Source organism: Lygodium microphyllum, chromosome 4 (assembly GCF_053477565.2).
Source record: "Lygodium microphyllum isolate KBCC chromosome 4, Lygodium_microphyllum_v1.1.10, whole genome shotgun sequence".
Classification (NCBI taxonomy): domain Eukaryota; kingdom Viridiplantae; phylum Streptophyta; class Polypodiopsida; order Schizaeales; family Lygodiaceae; genus Lygodium; species Lygodium microphyllum.
In genome coordinates, this window is record NC_141138.1 from 16,116,386 (window position 1) to 16,137,032 (window position 20,647).

Here is a 20,647-nt window from a genome sequence, read left to right on the forward strand (position 1 = left end):
AGACCTATTTTGCGAGCAGGTCCACTCTAAAAGTTTTAACGTTGGAGTGCAAGCATTGATGCTCCTGTATCAGTTGCTGGCAAAAAATCATGCCATTAGTGATCGTTTTTATCGTGCTCTTTACGCAGTCTTGTTTTCTCCTGGACTTACAAAGTCTTCAAAGGTGTGAGATTAACTATTTACATTTCCTCTTCTTTTGGAACTTGGTGCAGACATTGCAATATTGTCTCTGCAATTCACTAAAATATTTCATTCTTTTGAAGAGGAATATGACACTAGTTTGTTTGATTGCCAATTTAGATGGAAATGTTTCTGGGATTGATCTTCAAAGCTATAAAGTCAGATCTCAATGCTAAACGGATGGCTGCATTCGCAAAGCGGTTAATGCAAGTAAGCAAAGTTTTAGATGCTCTTTTTGAAAAATCACACATCGATTCCTGGTCATGAAAAGTCCTTGCTTAGTCACTCAAGGGGGACTGGTGTAGTGATTGTTAGACAAACTGAAACAAAATTTTCTCCTAATGTCTCAAGCTACGTTGTTGTTTGCTAGGGTGCCAATATTTTCTGCTTGTTGTGAACATCACCCAAGGTTTTGTAACTGTGATGGGGAAGCTATCTTCAAAGTAACCAGCATCTAAGCGTAGGGCTCCATTACAATTCCATATTGACATCCGAAGTGTCTCATCGGCCTCATACCGTCATGAAGTCCTTTTGTTAGTGATGATGACTCGTCCATCCCTATAAACAGCCCACTTTCCCTCTTTGCGAGCCTCCAATACCTTGGGCATGTGTTCTCTGCGTTGTGCTATTTGTGTTGGGGTAAGGTCCTCATCCAAATAAATCTTCTCACCCTTGAGGGCTCTCCTCTTGGAGAGGAAGGCCTTTTTTTTCTCTGTCTCCAAAGCGAAGAACTAGAGACTTGGACTCAGAGTCCTCTTTCCCCACTCTCCAAGCACTGACGATAGGTACGTTAGAAGCCCCAATTTTGTCAGCAAGTGTCTTAGCATATTCCTGTGGGCTGCTCTTCTCCTCCCATCCTACTACCCATACATATAAAACCCTAGCCCGTCTCCCAGCTTCTTCTTCTAAGGTAGCATTCATTACTTCAGTTTTGTTCATTGATGTTCCCTTATTCTTTTTTACTACCTCAATCCATGGGCTGACTTCTTCTATCTGCTTCTATGTTGTCTTTGCCACTTTTGCCCATGAGTGAACCTCCCTTTCACATGCCTTCAAAGCCTCTTTCTCTTTTTGTAATTCTTCTTGCACGTTTATTTCTTTTTTCTTAAATGTATTCAGTTCTTCCCTCAGTTCTAAGATTTCAGATTTGTAGGCATCTACAACATTCAGCATTTCAGTTTTCAGCTTGTGCATCTCGGACAGCATTTGTTCCCGTAAGTCATTCTTAATCTTTATGTGTATGTCTTGCATTTCTGCCCTCTGATTTACCATCAGTTCGGCTTTGATCTGCTATTGTATTTCTTTCTCCAATTCTTGTCTCATAGTTCGTAGGTCAGAGCGAATCATGAGATGAATTTCTTCGTATTTCTTTTCATTCATAGTGCGTGAGGTCTTTCCATGCTTGTCAGATGCTGGGGAGATGGTCCAATCACGGACCCTACGGCCATACGTCTTATACCGTGTGTTCTTAGAAGAGGTGTTGAACATTGCTTCCATAGACGGTTGTGTTAGTTTTTGATCAGATTCGTCTCCCAGATATTCATTTTCCACGGTTTGATGCTTGCATTTGTCTACATTATCCATCTCTCACACACTGTGTGCAAAGCCGCTCAACTTGTACTTTGTACTGTCAAATCAGAGCAATTTCTATGATTCCTGCAAATTTTAAGGGTTTCTCTAACCCCTTACTAAATTTTTATAGGCCCAATAATCTTTTACGAGCCCACATGCTTTCACAGTGTTTATAGTCATTGTGTAGCCCCAGTTAGTGTATTATTGCATACTCCAGGACATGTTTAAAATCAAAGTCAATGCATCATTGCCTGGTCCACAAGCCAGTGCATCAGTACATTCACCTAGGTTTGCATTCATGTCATTCTGAGTACATTCGTGCCATATCAATATGATTATGTCTGCAACCTCAGTACATTGGCATTTGGGTCTGTGCTAGTACCTTGTTGTCAGTAAATTACTGCATATAGTGCGCATGTGTCAATGCATTTAGTACATCTCTACAACACTATATTGCTTACGACAGGTCTGCCTCACGCCAGGTACATTCTTGCGCACGACAAGTTTGCCTCATGCCAGAGAGGTGTCTGCCTCACGACAGGTCTGCTTCACTATAGGTCCGACGTCACGCTAGGTACATCGCATTAGGTCCTCACGACACGTCTGTCAATAGTTAATACAAGCCTCAAGTGTCATCCGTCAGGTGTCAGAGAGGCGTCCTCCGTTAGGCATCATTCGTCAGGCGTCAAGCTTCATTCGTCAGAGAGAGGGAGTCCGTCCTTCGTCAGGCGTCAAAGAGGCATCCTCCGTTAGGCGTCAGAGAGCTCTCGCCATGTCACAGCATCCCCGTCACCTCAGAGAGCTCCCATCATGAGAGAGAGAGAGAGAGAGAGAGAGGTGTCACAACAGACTAGACAGTCACACTCCATAGAGCATCGCACCCACCACCCCATTGGCATGCCCAACATACTTACCTCTAGCATATTTGAGCCATCACTGTGCACCATCTAATACAAGTACATCCCCTTAGTGGAATCCATGTGTTGAACCGCCCCATGGCAAATGTTGTTGCCTCGAGGAGGATACATTGTTTTTCAAGAGTCCATTTTCATTAACATTTTTGTTTTCCAATCGAGAAAACATGGTCAGATATACTCATTTCTTTGTCTCATGGGCCATTTTTTGTTTTTTGAGACATAAGTACCTCCGTCCGTTCCCCGCCCCCCCCCCCCCCCCCCACACACACACACACACACACACACACAAAGCTAGCTTAGGCAACATGTGAGACTTCATGGTATGCACAAGTTGAGCAATGGCTCACGAGATACAAGATCGACATGGACCACCTCCCTTGCTTTCAATATGACCTCGACTTCCCCTTCATACAGCTCTCAAGCACTAAGAGCAACTCGGTCATGTAGCAGGACCTTTACCAACTATACATACAGCATACATGGATTTCACCCCGCAATCACTTCCCCCCGAGATGCATTACTACAACTTACAAGGACTACTTCATGAAGACTACAATGAATGATTTCATTGAGAAAGTTGGATACCTAGATGTATACAAGCCACATGAGATGCCACTAGCCATTGGCCAGCTTAAGGTATCCTCTCATCAGCTTGAGATCGAGACTAAGAGGGCAGCCCGAATTCCCAAGGCCGAGCATATCTACAGATTATGCTAGGAGCAAATGGAAAGCGAGGAGTTCTAGACCTGCAAGTACAACGCCTATAGTACAATCCAAGCTAAATACCCCATGTTGTTTAAAGGAGACACCTCCCTCAAAATAGTCATGGAGTCCCCAAACCAATGTCACTAGGGTCACTTCCCAGTCGAGATTCAGAGGCTTTGTGGATCATCATTACAAGCTAGCACTATACAAAAAGGGGATGTCGATCATAGGTCACCAATTTCTTTCACACAATGACCACACACATGGCACATTACAAGCTAGCACTATACAAAAAGGGGATGTCGATCATAGGTCACCAATTTCTTTCACACAATGACCACACACATGGCACCTACACAAAGAGGAGTGACCGTCCAAACAGCTAATGAGATCAAAGCAACAGACCAACACGAATACCAAGGCACTAGACAGATGCTACATTAGAGAGACATGAGGGATATCTACGAACGACATGTGTCATGAGCAACACATGATAGAGCTAAAGGCTTAGTCCAAATACTACCCCCATATTATTTCATCAAGGATGTATGGCATACTCTACCCACCAATCCTGATTAGATGGAATTAGATATATGGATATCACTTAGCCACACAACTAGACATATAATACTTCATTCTCCTCTTGTACCCCTACATGAACACTATTTTGTCTTGTACATCACTTTAGGTTGCTTTCACGGCATATCACTGATCATCTTTTAACATGTGACACTGATGTCTAGCGACAATCAGCATTGTACATGTTTTTGTCTCGTAGGCCGATTTTGGCCTTAGAAGACCTCTCTCTCTCTCTCTCTCTCTCTCTCTCTCTCTCTCTCCATTGCTCTAGTCATAGCATTTATAGTAAGTTGTCATGACGCCATTAGTCGGATACAAACTCATCTCTCACAGCTTAGTCCTCCTCTCACCTTACCCTACTTTGGTGACTGGCCTTGCACTCACAACATACTTGTACAATTCTTTTCTCTATTGATGGTTTTACGCAACAATATCGGCAAGTGTGTGCATCCTCAAGCATCTATATATATACTGTCCTTTCTGAATCCTGGTGTTATGATGTCCACATCTGTCCAATAGCTCTGCGTACCCCATGGGAGAGGTGGATGTCTATGTATATTGGCGGGACAATGAATCCTTTTGCTGACACGTGGAGAGAGAGAGAGAGAGAGAGAGAGAGAGAGAGAGAGAGAGAGAGAGAGAGAGAGAGAGAATTTGCCAATTCTATGGGTAGAGTTCGCTAACTTCAGTTAAGTTAGGGGTTTGGTCTACCTTAGACCTAAGGTTGTACTTTCAGTCAATCAGTTTTAGTTCAGCAAGTGGAATCTATCATTTTCAGCTCACACTATCTACTGGCACTCTCGTTGCCTCATCAAGCCATGTAGGTATATAGCCCCAAAATTACTTAGTCTATGACTACAAATGAATCCAATCTCTCATAAGCTCAAGAAAGTTGGGCCTCACATAGCACCAACTACCAAAGAAACACCAACCTCAAAGCCTATACGTAAAAAAACAAAACACAGAACCATAGATAGTAAGTCACAGCTTGATGACTACAAAGAGACTATACCCAAGAGCATACTAGCAATCGCTACTAGAATGCCCTAACGAGTGTGACACGATCACAATCGCGGGTTGGAATGAAGCTTGATAACACCCATCAATCAATGTGTCAAATGGCTATAGCATTGGCTAAGAAGATTAACATTTCAATTGCTGATTGCTTCACCTAAGTAGACACCACATTTGAGATGCTTGCTTGAGCATATGAAATGATAGATCTAGACTCTCGATTAAAAAGAAGGTTAAACTTGTTTCCCATTGGAACACTACCTAGGAAGATAGTGAACACATTTTTTGTAAAAGTGAAGTTGTTTAAAGAGATATCCTGACAATGCTTCTAGAGAAAAGAGCTAAAACAATGTATCTTGTCACAAACTGGGCTCCAGTCACAAAAGAAAATAACCCTACTGAAGTGGCTGAGATCTAGCAAAAGTGTGATTTCAAGTATCCATTCCTCAAGGTCTAGGAAAAAAATCATCATCTTGATATTGCTTGCAATAAAAATTGTCGGTTAATGACCAATGTAGAATAGTGATGGGCTCTCAAAACTTGCAACCCACAGCAATAGCCCCTTGCCGAGTTGTAGCCTGGTCTGACACTCTGTTGAGTGCCTGCCTGACATCTTGGCATCTAATGTGTATTGTAAGGTGTCGAAAATTTGGGGTTTTTTGCGAGAGTCAAAGTTATATGCGAATTTCAACAAATGAAGTGCCAACATTGTGCAATATCCTTGAGATTTGTGCAGCAAATTTGGGGCTTTTGTGATTTCCACATTTGGCATGCATCCTAAGATGTCTAGAAGTTGCTTGTAACTGTGGACACACATGTCAAGATGACATTCCATTAGATATTCAGGTTGTAAGTATAAATCTGTGAAATCTCTCAGAATTTCTTCACAGAGATTTGGGGCTTTTGTGTGGAACGCATCCCAAAGAACTGAACAAGTGCTACAACAGCATTATCTTGCTGTTTATGTGACATTCGGCAAATAAATTTCTTGAATTCTGGAAATTGTAGTTAAAAATAGGGAATTTCCAGCATTAAGTTGCTGCACTCAATGTTGAGCACACATATTGAGGCATATGCAATTGTACAACACTGAATTGCTTTAAATTGCAGATTGGGTGTTGTTTATGCAGTTTTGGCACGTTTTTCCAAAAAGGGAGACCATTTGGACAGTTTTGCACTTGCTTTAGTACCCCATGTTGCGATTTTGGTACTTTGAGTACACTTTACAGTGTTGCTTGGTAAGTGTTTGGCTTTTCAGTTTGTGCATAAACTGCAGCAATGTCAAATCATGAAACCCACGATCAGAGCAACATTTTGGGAGTCCTTTCTTAGGGGGACAAGCAAAATGGCACCAACTATCCTCTATGGAGTGTATGGTCTGCAATCTTCTTGTTGCAAATGATCCTTATGATTATGCTACTGGTGATTTACCGAGACAGGGTGAGCTTGCACCTTAGACACTTCAACGTGGTGGTAGAGGACAGGTTGCTGTTCTTCTTGTTGCTTGAGTTGCTGCCCCTACTTCTCCTACAGTAGATTAGAGGAGATGGGACTGGAAAGATGCACATGCTTTATCATGGATTGCCTTGTTAGTTAAGGGAGCCATCATACCTCATATACAATCATGCAAGACCTCCAAAGCTGCTTTGGATACATTGGAATGCATGTTTGCAGCTCGTAGTGAAGCCAAAACCTCCTACTAACAGAGAGAACTGGCTAATGCAAAAATGAATGAAGGTCACATCATGATTGACCACCTCACGCAATCCTAGGATATTTGTGAGCAGCTGTTGAACATTGATGAGGTCATTTTGGATGCAGAAAGGGTGAATGCCTCTATTCTTTGGTCTTATCTTGGCTTCCACACCTCATTGAATTTATCTTTTTCTTTTGGGGGGAGGGGAGGGGGGGGGGGGGGGGGGAATGCAACAGGTCCTTACTTTTGTGATATTGGAAGGCCTCTTGTTACAAGAGGAACCGACTCGAAGAAATGTTGCTATGAGGTTAGAGGATGTTGCCATGCTCTCTAAGTATTAGGGCCAGGGCAATGCAGAGTAGTTTGTAAAAAATCAATAAAAGGCTGATTTGGGACAGCAATCGAACAAGGCTACATGAGAGACAGAGAAGACAAAGAGAAAGGAGAAATGCTACTATTGTAACAAATCGGAACATTTCATTGATGAATGCAAGAAAAGGTTAGCCTATGAGAAGAGAAAGAGAAAATACCCCGGTTTGGTTGTTCAAGAGATATCCGACACTTGTTCTTTGGATGATGATGCTACAACCAACTTTGTAGAAGAGGACTATGCTTTCTTGACATATTGTTATGACATGTTCATGGCTGATAGTGCACTAATAGCTATAGAAACACAATAAACATGGTATTTTGATAGATGCATCCAACCATATCACTTCACAGAAGTATTTGTTCACATCTTTGCATTCGGCCCCTAGAGGGAAGCGTGTTACTTGTGCTAATAATAGCAACTATGATGTATATGGCATTTGTTTAGTGCTGATCACTATTGCAGATGGTTCAGATATCATGCTTCTTGATGTTTTGTTTGTGCTTGGTATCACAAAGAATTTATTGTCCATTTCGACTCTCAATAAGCATGTATTTTAGGTTATCTTTGAGGATGACAAGTGCATTGTCAAAGACAGAGAGATGGACTATGCTCTTCTGGACTATGCTCTTCGCTCAAGGTACCTATTTTTGTTGCACACATATGAGAAGAGTTCTTATGATGCTCTGGCAATTAGCTCTCTTTTGCTCACTATACAGAATGCAGAGCTACGGCATGCTGCTATGGTCTTCTTATAGAAACATGGGACAAGGATGCGGATGGGGGACGGCCAAAACCAGAGAACGAGGATGGGGGGGAGAATGACACATTAAAAAAATGCATTTTTACACATAAAACAATTTTGAGCTCATCATATTGGACTTTAATAAAATACATAAAGAAGCACATTTTAAGCTTTAAAAATATCAGTTTTCATTGTATTTATTAGCATGTTGCATAATCAACACAAGAGGAGCAAATGACAAATGACCAATCATATGGACAAACTTTGAAGATCAATGTATTACGAAGGAGCATCTGTCCATTGACATGATTCATGTGTCATAAAAACTCAAGACTCCAAACTAAAAACAAATTTAAAAGGATAAATATGAAGAAAAGACTAATCAATAAAAGTAGCTATTGACAATAAATCATGACATTTGACATCACATAGGTAACTAACTTTGAGCATGTATCCAGCCATAATGCAAGATATAAAAGGAAACATCAGCAATGATGAAGCCCAAATTTAGAGGGCATCATCATTATCATTAGCAAAATGAGCATTTGCAACTGTAAACGCCCCGAACAACGTAGTATGCTTAACAATTATGATTTTCGCTTGTTTTCGAGATTTAATATAAAAGAGAATGAACACTTAAAGCTGAAAATGAAAATTACTCACAAAATTATAGCCATGAAAATGTAAAAGTAATGGAGACAAGATTGAGAATTGAAGATGGGCATCCCCAAAAACCCCCCCCCCCCCCCCCCCCCCCCCCCCCCCCCCCGCGGGAAAAAAAAAAAAGTATTTCTGCTCAACAAGAGTTTCTAAGGGAAGAGCTCAGTTACAATCAACCTGAGAGTGAGGAGAAGTAATTCTCTCTCACAAGATTATGCAAAGATGTAGAAACACATATGCATTATCTATTATGCAATGATAAGAACTGATTTCTTTACAATATGAGAGAAGAAAAAGGGGGAATCAGCCTTTCTCCATCGTTGATCAGCAGTACATGGATAGGGCTTGCTTCTTGTTGCTAAAATGGAAGAAAGAGCTCAAGGAGGAGGTGCTGTAATGAATTTACAAGCTTGCTGTCCTGTAAAACAGCAGTGATAGAAGAGGGAATATGGAGGAATTTGATAATGGAGAAGTGGGGGATGATGATGGGGATGGATGGGGCCAGTTTCTGGCTATCTGTGGGTGCTGTACATGAGTTTATAGTAAAGAAAAATGATGCTGAATGAAGAAAAACGAGCTCTTATTTATAGGAGAGGTAAGAGCTAGTACAAAAGGGGAAAGTGGAATAGCACAAGACAAGTGTCGAGCCACATGTCATGAGATGTGACAAGTGGTGGGACACTTGGAAACTTGTGTGACAAGTGTCTTGACACTTGTCTCTTCTCTATGGCCTTCATTTTTGGGCTGAATACTGTCAAGAATAGAAACAACCAAATTTAGTAAGCACAGTCAGAGTACAGAATTTACTATTTTTAGAATGACATCCCTATTTTTTAGGACTAGCATTTTTAGGCTAATTCGAGGCTCCTAAAATTTAGGGACCCCCCCAATATGGGTGTCATATGAAAGCTTTTTCCGTGTACATCGCAAAAACGGTATCAGAATCTTCATGTGACTTTCCTATGCAAAGAAATGTGCATTTCAAGCTTTCAGCCCACACATGCACATTGTACAAGTATTTCATGATCATGCCATCTTGTTGATTGTAACTGTCTGTTCTGGCGGATCTAGCCCACACTTCAAGGCATCAATCCTTTCTGTGTGCGAGTCTAACTCTGATATGCGTGAGTTCTGGTCACAGGCGCCCAATCGGGCCATATAGGTGGAAGTGTGAACTATCTTTTCTCTAACCCACCGTGTGGGTCCACCATAATCTGTGACCACTCATCAGTGGCCAGCTTCAATGCACTTTTCTTTATATCTAATTAGTGCAAAGAAAACAAATTTAATAAATCATTATATAGACAAATTAATGAAAAAGGATACAAATTCTGTTTCTATAGAGTTGTGACAGCAACTCTCAAAATGCAAGCCTTATTATCATGGGTGCCAGATATAGTCTCCATAAAACAAGCATGCTCCTCTTGCTCCATCTCCCACTGGGTAAATAGGTCAGCCTGTGATGTAACACTTTTGCAAAGCGTCCTCAAGTTAGCACTAATACCAAGTCATTTGTCTTTTTCACTCCAAGATGATTCCTTTTCTTTGAGGCAATATGACTATAGATGCTCCATAATTGCTTCAAACAAGAGGAGCTTACTATTTGACTCAAGGTATAGATAGCTAACTTCTTTAACTCTAGCCCATTTGATCCAAAGTCCTCCCACCACAAAGATGCCCTAACTTTGCGATGGTCCAATTGAGCATCATCACAGCTATAAGAGCCTTATTTTCTCTTGTACATAGCAAGCTGATCTTTGATCTTACGCTTGCTATCCATATCAAACACCATGTGGTCTGAAATAAGCGTCCAATGTAGATTCACATCTGTATCATTTTCTTGAGTCTTGCCATGAAGCTCAGGGTCCACACACAAAAGGTAGCTGAATGCAAAGGTGAACTATATGTATTCCACCTTCCAATACATAGATCATGTATCTCTTCAGATTTCTCTACATCAGGTATACCAAATCTTCTAGCTTTTTGATCATCCTATCCATTGCCTCGTACACTTTGCCAATACATAGTTGCATGCCATCAAGAAGTCTCAACAAGTATACAATAGGATGGACCATTTCATTAATTCTTTTTGCATCAACAGGTCTCAACAAGTCATTGCTCTCTGCCTTTTTCCTACATAACATATCCATGGTAGTGGTTGCTAATGGCGAAGTACTAGACTCATCAGTGACAAATAACTGTCTCATTGCACCCATGAACTCTTTGAGGTGTTCCAACATCAAGAAGTTATCCGCAAAGTATGTGTCAGAGTCTTTTAATAACATCTTTCTTGACCTTTTTGTGAACTCATAGTGAAGAAATTGGCGATTCAAAATAAAAGTCACAATTTGATTTGTATCATCTAATACTAGTTGAACCCAATCTAACTCACCAATATCCTTCAAAATGTTTTTCAAGCAATGTGCCATGGAGTAAGATAATGTGATGTGCTTGTACAACCCTTGAACCATGGCACCTATTGTCCGCACCTATTGTCCGCTCTTTTTGTGGGATCACCATCAGCCACAAATCCAACCACAAGATGTGACACAACAATGTCAATGGTAGATATCCACCTAGTTGCAAGTAGATCTGCAAACTTCCCAGTCCCTGAAGCATCATGGGATGACATAAAATACATCTCCCCTCGTGAATAAGCCACATACCATGGATAGATCTCTTTCTTATGTTACTCCATCCATCAGCAATGAGTATGACACGATTCTTCTCCAAATCTCTCTTTATGTTTGTTGTAGCTTGCTCCGTAATACGCTTCTCGTTCTTAAGCAAGGTAGTGCGTAAAGTTTGAGAAGAGGGAGGCATGTAGTTAGTCCCATACTCTCCAACCTTCTTCAACATCACCCTAAAGTACTTGGACTTATGGACATAAAATCATAAATGATAATATGATAAGTGTCATGATAACATGATAAACAAGTGAATAGTAAAAACTCAAAATGTCAATTTGTCAAAACATGGATGCATGAAAGGCAATGTGGTTGTAGATATGTAGTTTTGCCCCAATTTCACGCGAGAGAAGAGAAGGTAGTTTTGCGACTGTGTGGCTACTCAAGAGGCTCTATTTGCATTGAGACCTACACGAGTGGCGGTTGATCCAACTACGCTTGCAACAACCATAGCAACAAGAACTCGTGGATCTTGACCTTCATCTCAACTAGCAAGTGTAGCATCCACACCATTTGGATTCAATTCATGTATCTCATCAATGCCTTTGTCCTTGACCACTAGATACTAAACTACTGTTTAGAGAAGTTGTGAACCAATGATAAAAGAAGAGACGGATACAACTATGGCTCATATCTTGGCTTGTGCAATAATTGAGACCTTACTTTATTTGCGTTGCTCCTATGTTGATAAGAACATAACTTGCATGGCCAAGGGTGCAATCTGCCTTCGCTCGATGGGTGTTCGACATTTACCTTGTCCCACCATGACCATGTATTAGAGCGTCTGTATGACGAGCTGCTTACGAAGAAGCCATGTAGAGAGGGGATGCTATGTTGATTAAACCTGGTTTTCAGGTGCGGGGTGTTGGCGAGGCAAGGCAGAGCAAAGACTTGTCATAGCCTGCAGAAAAAAAAAGCTTGCTGAAGCCTGAATCACAGGGGCAAAAGGTAGGGTTAAGGGTGATGAGTAGACTGGAGGACGGTAAACGGACGGTAGGATGTGACAGTCCACTAGCAGCAAGTAGGCATGTAGATACATAGACAATAGGGCGTGTCGGGCAGGTAAGTGACGGACAAGATAGGGCAAGAGCGCGCAGAAAGGGAGGGGTGGTAAGGCGAGAAATGGGACTGCCCAATAGTGAGTGGCCATCCCTCGATAGTTCATCTTGGACAACTACGCCCGCACTCGGAATGGGGGGACAACATCCCCTTGTTGAAGATATGAACCGGGATGTCCCCTGACATGCAAGTGCATTCTGCTAGACCTATTCGTAACGAGACAACATTTTAGCGTCTTGAGGGTCGGGAATGGCATTTCACATGTTTCGCGTTTCAGTGCCAATGAAATGCGTTTTGTAGTTACCATGGTTGGTTTGTAGTGTGAACACAACTAAGTTAATAAGTTATGTCACTACATTTAGAGTTCTAGAGCTAGCTAACTTCAATTAAGTTAGGGTTTTGGGCTACCTAAGACCTAAGGTTGTACTTTCACTCAATCACTTTTAGTTCAACAAGTATAATCTATTGTTTTCAGCTCACAGTGTCTACTCTAGTGTTTGTTCGTACTCTCTTGTTTCTCTCTCTTCCATTGCTAGTTCAATTTCCAATACAGAGATCACATTAACATCGTTGGGAGGTGGCATCTTGCCATATAGACTAAAGGAAAAGAAAAACTTGGATAAAACGGAAGTGCTATACTCTTAAGAGTGTTACTATAGCAAACATCATTACATGTGTATAGAAGATAGTTGTAATCTTTTATAGAATCATTTCTTGGCTGTGGGTGCCATGCTTTGCATCTCTCATTAGCTTTTTGTAAGGTGATTTCTTGCGCTGGAACCATGAGTCAATTTGGGGTATGCTAATTATAGTGCGCACGTGCATATAGACACATATTAATATAATTACATGTTGGGAATAAAGGTGCACGTGCTTGGGTGTGAACAAACTACTTGTACTTACATATATATATCTATCCAAAAACCTAAAGAGGTACACTTGTCATTGTACCCACAAATCGTGCACACTCTCTACTCTGCTCTCTCTCACACTCGGTCTCTCCGCACGTAATGAACACCGACTGTCTCGATCTTCGTGCCTCTCGATCACTACAAACTGGTATCAAAGGGGATAAGAGACAGCTCAGGTGTTGCGAGAGTCCCAGGTGGACTCGACGAGCAAGAGTTGTCACAAGCTCGCAGGTTGTGCATGCTTTCCGGAGTTGGCACTAGTCATCAGTAGGCAATCAGGTACGAGCAGGGGTCGTTGGCGGGCAACAGTCGGCAAACTTAACGGGCTGCAGGCAAATGTAGCTTGCCTAACGAGACCAATCGACAAGCAGGCGTGTCCAATAGGTGATAGCTCACAAGCAGCTGATCACGCGTAGGTGTGTGATGGGTCAGGCAGTTGACGTGTTGCCAGTCGGACAGGATACAGTGGGCAACAAGGGTGCGTGGTGAGCAACAGGGCTATGACGAATATGTCAGGATGGGGCGACCAAATGGCGACCACCCGACGAGACTGGAGGTGAGCTGCACGATGCTGATGACATGCATGGCGGCACAGTCGAACGGGTCAACGAATCTATCATACTTTTCTTTCAAAATGAATTTTTTCTTGAAACTCGCTTTGCCCCTCCTTCTCGTTATTGGATGTTTAGACCTACAAGCACATAGTGCAAATCTGTCTTGAAATTTGGGGGTTTTCCCGAATTTGTGCCCGACACACATTGTAGTATTCTCTGGACCAGAAATTGCAGACATTGAATGCGTAGACCTTAGAAAATTTTTGGAGATTCTCAAATGCAAGTGAGATTTTTCTTTGATGAGTCAATTTCACTAGAATCTGTGTAATCTTGGGCTGAAAATTTGGGGCTTTTCTCGGATTTGGGGACTGTTATGCAGGACAAGACAATTCGTCTTAGAAATCGCAGGAATTTTGTGACATCTTGCCTCCAATATTTGGGGCTTTTCATGTACATGCATAAATTGGGCTGCAATTTACCCAATTTCTCGACATTGATGCACATTGGACCCCATGCAATTTGGGGCTTTTGCAGTTTGGGCAAAATTTGTGCACCATTTGGTCATTTTATGTACATGCGGGTTTAATTCCTTGCAATTTAGATATCAACACTTGGAAAAATTTTGGGGTTTTTCTGAAATTGCTCTATTTTGTCAAAATTGGCCTGCTTTATGCATGACAGAGAAAATGCAGATGTGTGGTTGATGCTTTGAGCACAAAATTTTGGGGCTTTTGACTGTGTGTGTCAAATTTTATGCCCGTGGGTACCTATACAACAAAAATTGCAGCTAGATGTATATGCCCTTGGAACAGCTGTAATCAGTTGTGGAATGCTGTAGCACATGGTTTGGTGCTTCTCAAAATTTCATTACAGATCTGAAATCTCTACTTCTACGTGGTCCTTTATTACTGGTTGGTACCTTTTTGTACCTTGGTCACTTGTGTGACAGTTTGGGCCTGCATTTGCTGAATTGTTTGGTCACATTTGGGCTGAAAATCATGGTTGGCAGCATTGACAGCAATAATCTCATGCACATAAAGAAGCTTGAAGGAGGACATAACTTTGCAGTTGGCAAAAACAATGCTACAATATCCTATTGCAAAAGAAGCAAGCAAAGCCGATTAAAACCAAAGGGGCAAAGCCCGCAGACATGGAACAAGAAGATTGGGATGAGTTAAATGAGCTTGCACACTCAACCATCGAGCTATCAATTGTTTATGCCTTGCTGTTTAACATTGAAGGGTTGAATTTTGCATATGCTATATCGACTTGACTGGAAGAACTCTATGCACAGAAGAGTGTTGCAAGCAAAGTGTATTGGCTGAAAAAGCTTATGGATTTGTGTATGAAAGAGGGTACAACAATGTCTACTCACTTGAGTGAGTTTAACTCTATTTTCAGCCAGCGGGTTGCCTTGAAGTTCTTGATTGATGAAGAATTTAAGGCTACGTTCTTGCTTTGCACTCTGCTAGAGAGTTGGGCTACATTCAGGGCTGCTATGAGCAATTGCAAAGCGATTCTTTTGTATACTGATGTAGAGAGCGCCCTACTCATGGAAGAAATGAATCGGCAGAACAATGCATCCAGTAAGTCTTCCAATGCTTTGCATACTAGGGGCAGATCACAGTAGAAATGCAAATATGATAGCAAGGGACACAGTAAATCACGTGGCAAAGATGTTAAATGGCATCATTATGGCAAGAAGGGTCACTTTAAATGTGATTGCCACAAATGAAAAAAAAGAGAAAGAAAAGGGCAAGAAGACAGATGATAGCAAGGAAGAGAAGAAAGAGGGTCAATCGAAGAAGAGCAGTGTCAAAATTGAAGAGGTGAATGTAGTCACTCATGACAGTAACAGTGGGGATGACGTCCTTTTGGTCTCTTCACACTTTGGTGCACATGCTTTACTTGCAGATATAGATGATGACATGCATACTTGGATTCTCCATTCATGTGCTTCCTTTCATGTCACCCCTCATCGTGAGTGGTTCTCTGTCTATACAGGGGATTCACATGGTGTTGTCCATCTTGGGGATAGCTATGCATGTGATATTGTAGGTATTGGCAGTGTGCAGTTGCAGTTTCAGCATGGCTCTGTCTTCACACTTCAACATGTACGGTATGTACCTCAGCTCAAGAAGAGCTTGATTAGCAGTAGGCAGCTAGATGATGATGGATTTCATACCACCTTTTGTGATGGGAAATTGAAGATCTGTAAGGGATCTAGAGTTATTGCAAGAGGTTGCAAGAGTGATACTTTGTATCCACTTCATGTATCTAGTGTGTGTGACCATTTTGTTGGCGTGACCGAGTAGGCAAGTGTTCCTTTTTGCCATGGCCGGTTGGCACACACGAGTCAAACAAGAATGAAAGTGCTTTCTTGTTTGGGTTACTTGCCTTGTCTTCGTTATGCCGATTTTAAGCATTGCGATCATTGTGTTTGTGGTAAACATGCACAGACGTCTCGTAGAAAGTCTCTTTTGCTGAAATCTTCTCTTCTAGAGTTAGTACATTCAAATGTTTGTCAAATGCCAGGATTATCATTAGGGAGAAATAAATATTTTGTCACCTTTGTCGATGATGGTACACGAAAGGTATGGGTTTATCCTATTCGTAGCAAGAAGGAAGTGCTTGACAAGTTCAAAAATTTCTTGGCATTGGCTGAAAATCAAACTGATAAGACAATCAAGTGTCTTCGCTCTAATAATGGTGGGGAATATGTGTCCAAAGCCTTTCAGGCATTTTGTGACAGCAAAGGGATAAAGAGGGAGCTTAGTGCCCCTCATAATGATCCCCAAAATGGAGTTGCAAAGCGTATGAATCGGACAATGCCGTCTCATGCTGCATTACCTTATGTTTTTTGGGCAGAGGTTGTTATGACAGTCTTACACTTGATTAATCGGTCACCAAATAGGTGTCTGGGAGGGGGAGTTTCCCAAGAAGCCTGGTTGGGCAAGCCACCTTCATATGCTCACCTGAAAGTGGTTGGTTGCGAGGCTTTCATGCACGTTCGGAAAGAAAAATGCAGCAAACTTGAGCCAAAGTCTTGTAAATGCATTTTCCTAGGATATGGTGCAAGGATGAAATGGGGTATAGATTATGGGATCTTGAGAAAAGGAAAGTAGTAAGCTGCAATGATGTTATCTTTTGGGGAGATCGCATGCATAAATAACCCGAAAAGACTCAGGTTCTTAGGGTTGTATCCCGTGAAGAAATATCTTTTGGACAACAAAATGTGCCTGTTGTACAGAAGCAAATACCTGTTGTCAATGAACCTGTAATTGCAGAAAATAATGCTGGAAATGATCAGCTAGCTATTGCCCATGATAATGAGCCACTACATGTGTAGGAACAGCCAGGACAACAAGCTATTAATGCTGATTTGCAAGCTGAAATGCAAGGACAGCAAGTTGAAGATGCTCAACAGCCAGCAAAGAATGATCATTGGGTTAGGAGATCGTCTAGGACTACTAGATAACCTGATAGATGCATTCCTGTTGCAAATATTGCAGCTGATTATGTCATGTTGATAGACTCTGGTGAATCGTCTTGCTTCAAGGAAACAATGAAGAGACATGATAGCAAGAAATGGTATAAAGCCATGTTGTTAGAGATGGAATCTCTAGAGAAAAATAGCACCTGGGACAAAGTACAAAGCAAGATTGGTTGCAAAGGGGTACAAGCAGGAGCATGGAATTGACTTTGATGAGATCTTCTCTCCTGTAGTCAAGATGACTACCTTGAGAACCATTTTAGGCTTGGTTGCAGCTGAAGATATGGAGCTCATACAGATGGATGTAAAGACTGCATTCTTACATGGTGATTTGCATGAAGACATATATTTGCAGCAGCCTGAAGCGTTTGTTGAAAAAGGCAAAGAGAGGATGGTATGTAAACTCAAAAGCAGTTTGTATGGGCTGAAACAAGTACCAAGAGAATGCTATCATAAGTTGGATACATTCATACAGTCTCAAGGTTTCCATAGAAGGGAAGTGGATCACTACTTGTACACCAAGAAGGCAACAAATGGCAGCCTGATTATCTTGGTTTTGTATGTTGATGACATGCTGATTGTTGGCAGGAATACTCATGGCTTGGATTCATTGAAGCAAAGTCTTCATGGCAGCTTTGACATGAAGGATCTTGGTGATATAAATCACATTCTTGACATGCGAATACTTAGAGATAGGTCAAAAGGATTGCTCTATCTATCTCAACAAGAGTATATCTCCAAAGTTTTGCAGCGTTTTAATATGGAGGGGAAGAAAACAATTGGGGTTCCATTGTCTCCATATGTGAAATTCAGTGCAGAGGACAGTGCTACATCTGATGATGAGAAAACTGAAATGGCCAAGATACCATATACTTCAGCTGTTGGCAGTTTGATGTATGCTATGGTTGCTACACGTCCTAACATTGCCTTTGCAGTGGGAGTGGTTAGCGGATACATGGAAAACCCTGGCAAAAAGCATTGGGAAGCAGTGAAAGGTATTATGAGATACCTCAAAGGCAGAAATGAGTTGTGCATCTACTTTGCAAAGCAGAAGGCATCTATTGTTGGGTTTATGGATACAGACTATGTTGATCATGCGGATTGTTGAAAGTCCACTTCTAGGTATGTGTTTACTTTCACAGGAGGAGCAGTCTTTTGGATCTGGAGGCTATAAAAGTGTGTTGCATTGTCTACTATAGAGACAGAGTATGTGGTTGCCACTCAGGCATGCAAGGAGGCTTTATGGCTTTCACGTTTGGTGGGAGAGCTTGGCATTACAGAGTTACCTGTCCTCCATTGTGACAGTCAGAGTGCTATCATGCTAGCACGGAATCCTATCTTTTATGCGGAGACGAAGCACATATAGATGAAGTACCACGCCATTTGAGATGTACTTGACAGCAAGAGCATTGAGATTGTCAAAGTGCATACAGATGATAATCATGCAGACCTTCTCACGAGAGGTTTTCCAACACAGCGGTTTGCTCATTATCGACCGATGATGGAAGTTGAATAGATATATGTATTTCAGCTTTGTAGATACCTAGAGTTAGCTGATTTTTTGTTCTCCTGTTAAGGCACATTGCCTTTAGGTGGGAGGTTGTTGGGAATAAAGGCCCTTGTGCTTTTTAATGTGCTCGGGTGTGAACACACCCTTAGCACTTATACTTACAGATATATATCTATCTAAAATCCTAAAGAGGTACACTCGTCATTGTACCCATAAATCATGTACACTCTCTACACTGCTCTCTCTCACTCTATCTCTCCACGCGTAATGAACACCGACTGTCTCGATTTTCATGACTCCCGGTCACTACATTACGTGTTATGAGAGAGAGAGAGAGAGAGAGAGAGAGAGAGAGAGAGAGAGAGAGAGAGAGAGAGAGAGAGAGAGAGAGAGAGAAGAGAAGAGAAGAGAAGAGAAAGAAAATTTTATTAACGTCTACAAAAGGCCAAGTTGGCCTATGAGATCAAAAGGTTGCATACAAAATGTTTGGGAAGTTTTCCAAGTCCCAGTAAAGCTACTATCTAGTGTTATGGTGAACTAGGTGAGTAGGTACAAAATGGTATACAGACTCGATATAATCTAGATGCACTTCAAGTGCAATGTGGAACTGCTCATGGAGTGTGGTTATCTTAAGATGTCCCGCATGGGCCTATCTTGCATGGAGAGCCCGAAGCGGCGGGATATGGCTCCCCGTTGGCACTGTGGTATCTATTGTATTTGTAGGTGATGTCTCCTGTGGGGGCGTGGGTCTGCTGGGTGTGGGCGGCGAGTTGTCTCTCTCTCTGTAGCTCTATCCAAGGTGGCTCTTGGAGGTGGGGCCACTGATCGGTTGGCTGGAATCCTCGTTGTAGAGGGGGTGGCCAAGGGTCTGTAGAACTCTTGGAGAGTGTGGTGTTGTCTGTTTCCGAAGTGTCTCCTTGCGATGCAAGTTGTTTGGATGATTCTAGTACAAGCCAAGAGTATGTGTGTCGCGGTAGGCTCCAAAGCCTATGCAGGAAGGTCATGGTCTGGGATAGGGCCTTTGCCACTATAGGTGGTGCTCCCAATTCTGCCCTCACGATCTCGTGTGGTATTGATGGTTTACTCCTGATCAGCTGGGAGATCATCATTACCAGGGGTTGTTCCATCTGCTCCCATCCTTCGTATCTCTCCTCCCCTTCGGGCAATGGCTGATCTTGTGTGGTTCACTGTGTATGGTAGAGGCTAGACCTCCATATCGGGACCCCATACACAAGTGCTGGTGTGACCAAGGTATCAAAGAGCCTTACCTTCATCCGAGGTTTTTGAAATTGTAGACATGCACATTGGCTTTCTATGGATCCTAGGGCAGCGTAGTCATGTGTTAGTTTGTTCGCCGCTGCCTTCCTCAGGGTGAGTCTCGGCTCTGAGAATGTGATTTTGAAGTAAAGTTATTTTTGGAGCACCTCAACTATATCCTCTCCGTATTTGAAGTGGGGCACTGACTGGCGGATCCATTGGGTGGATGTGTTGAATACCATGATCTTGGTTTTCCCTAGGTTTACTATGAGATCCGTGTCCTAGCAGAAGGTTGGTAATGCGTTTAGGTGGTGCTGCAGTCCCCCTGGCATTCTAGAGAGAACTATATCATCTGCATATAGTAGCATGGGTATCAGTGTCCCCCCCAGGCAGGACCCCTCCCCTCCAAGTCTGTCCACATAATTTGATATCTCATCGATGTAGACCTCGAACTGGGTGGGGGCATCCTTGCTGCAAAAGGCCAGATTACATTTTTGTCCAATGTCATCTTGTCATGAAAGTGAAGAAAAAAAGCATTGTAGTTCAAGGCTAACACTAAGGATCTCCAAGTCTAAAAACTATATGTATGAGATATCTAGTTGTAGTAACTTGTGTCTAAATCTCCAGGTCAACACATGATCCTAATGACAACATGGTCCAAGGCCGCTCTGTGGCTGATGTGTAGAGGGTATCTCGTGCCTCGGAATGATGGCTCTAATCTAACCATAGTATGGGCGT

General features: G+C 42.1%; 1 protein-coding gene across 2 annotated transcripts in view; it reads left to right on the forward strand.

The window, feature by feature from the left end:
* The window catches only part of EDA25 (CCAAT-binding factor), a 144,700-nt gene that overhangs the window by 112,411 nt on the left and 11,642 nt on the right, over positions 1 to 20,647 (forward strand). For both annotated transcript variants that reach the window (XM_087675730.1, XM_087675729.1), the window contains 2 exons: positions 20 to 163; positions 301 to 390. In XM_087675730.1, the coding sequence (XP_087531856.1) occupies positions 20 to 163; positions 301 to 390 (234 nt within the window). The remainder of the gene's footprint in view (positions 1 to 19; positions 164 to 300; positions 391 to 20,647) is intronic.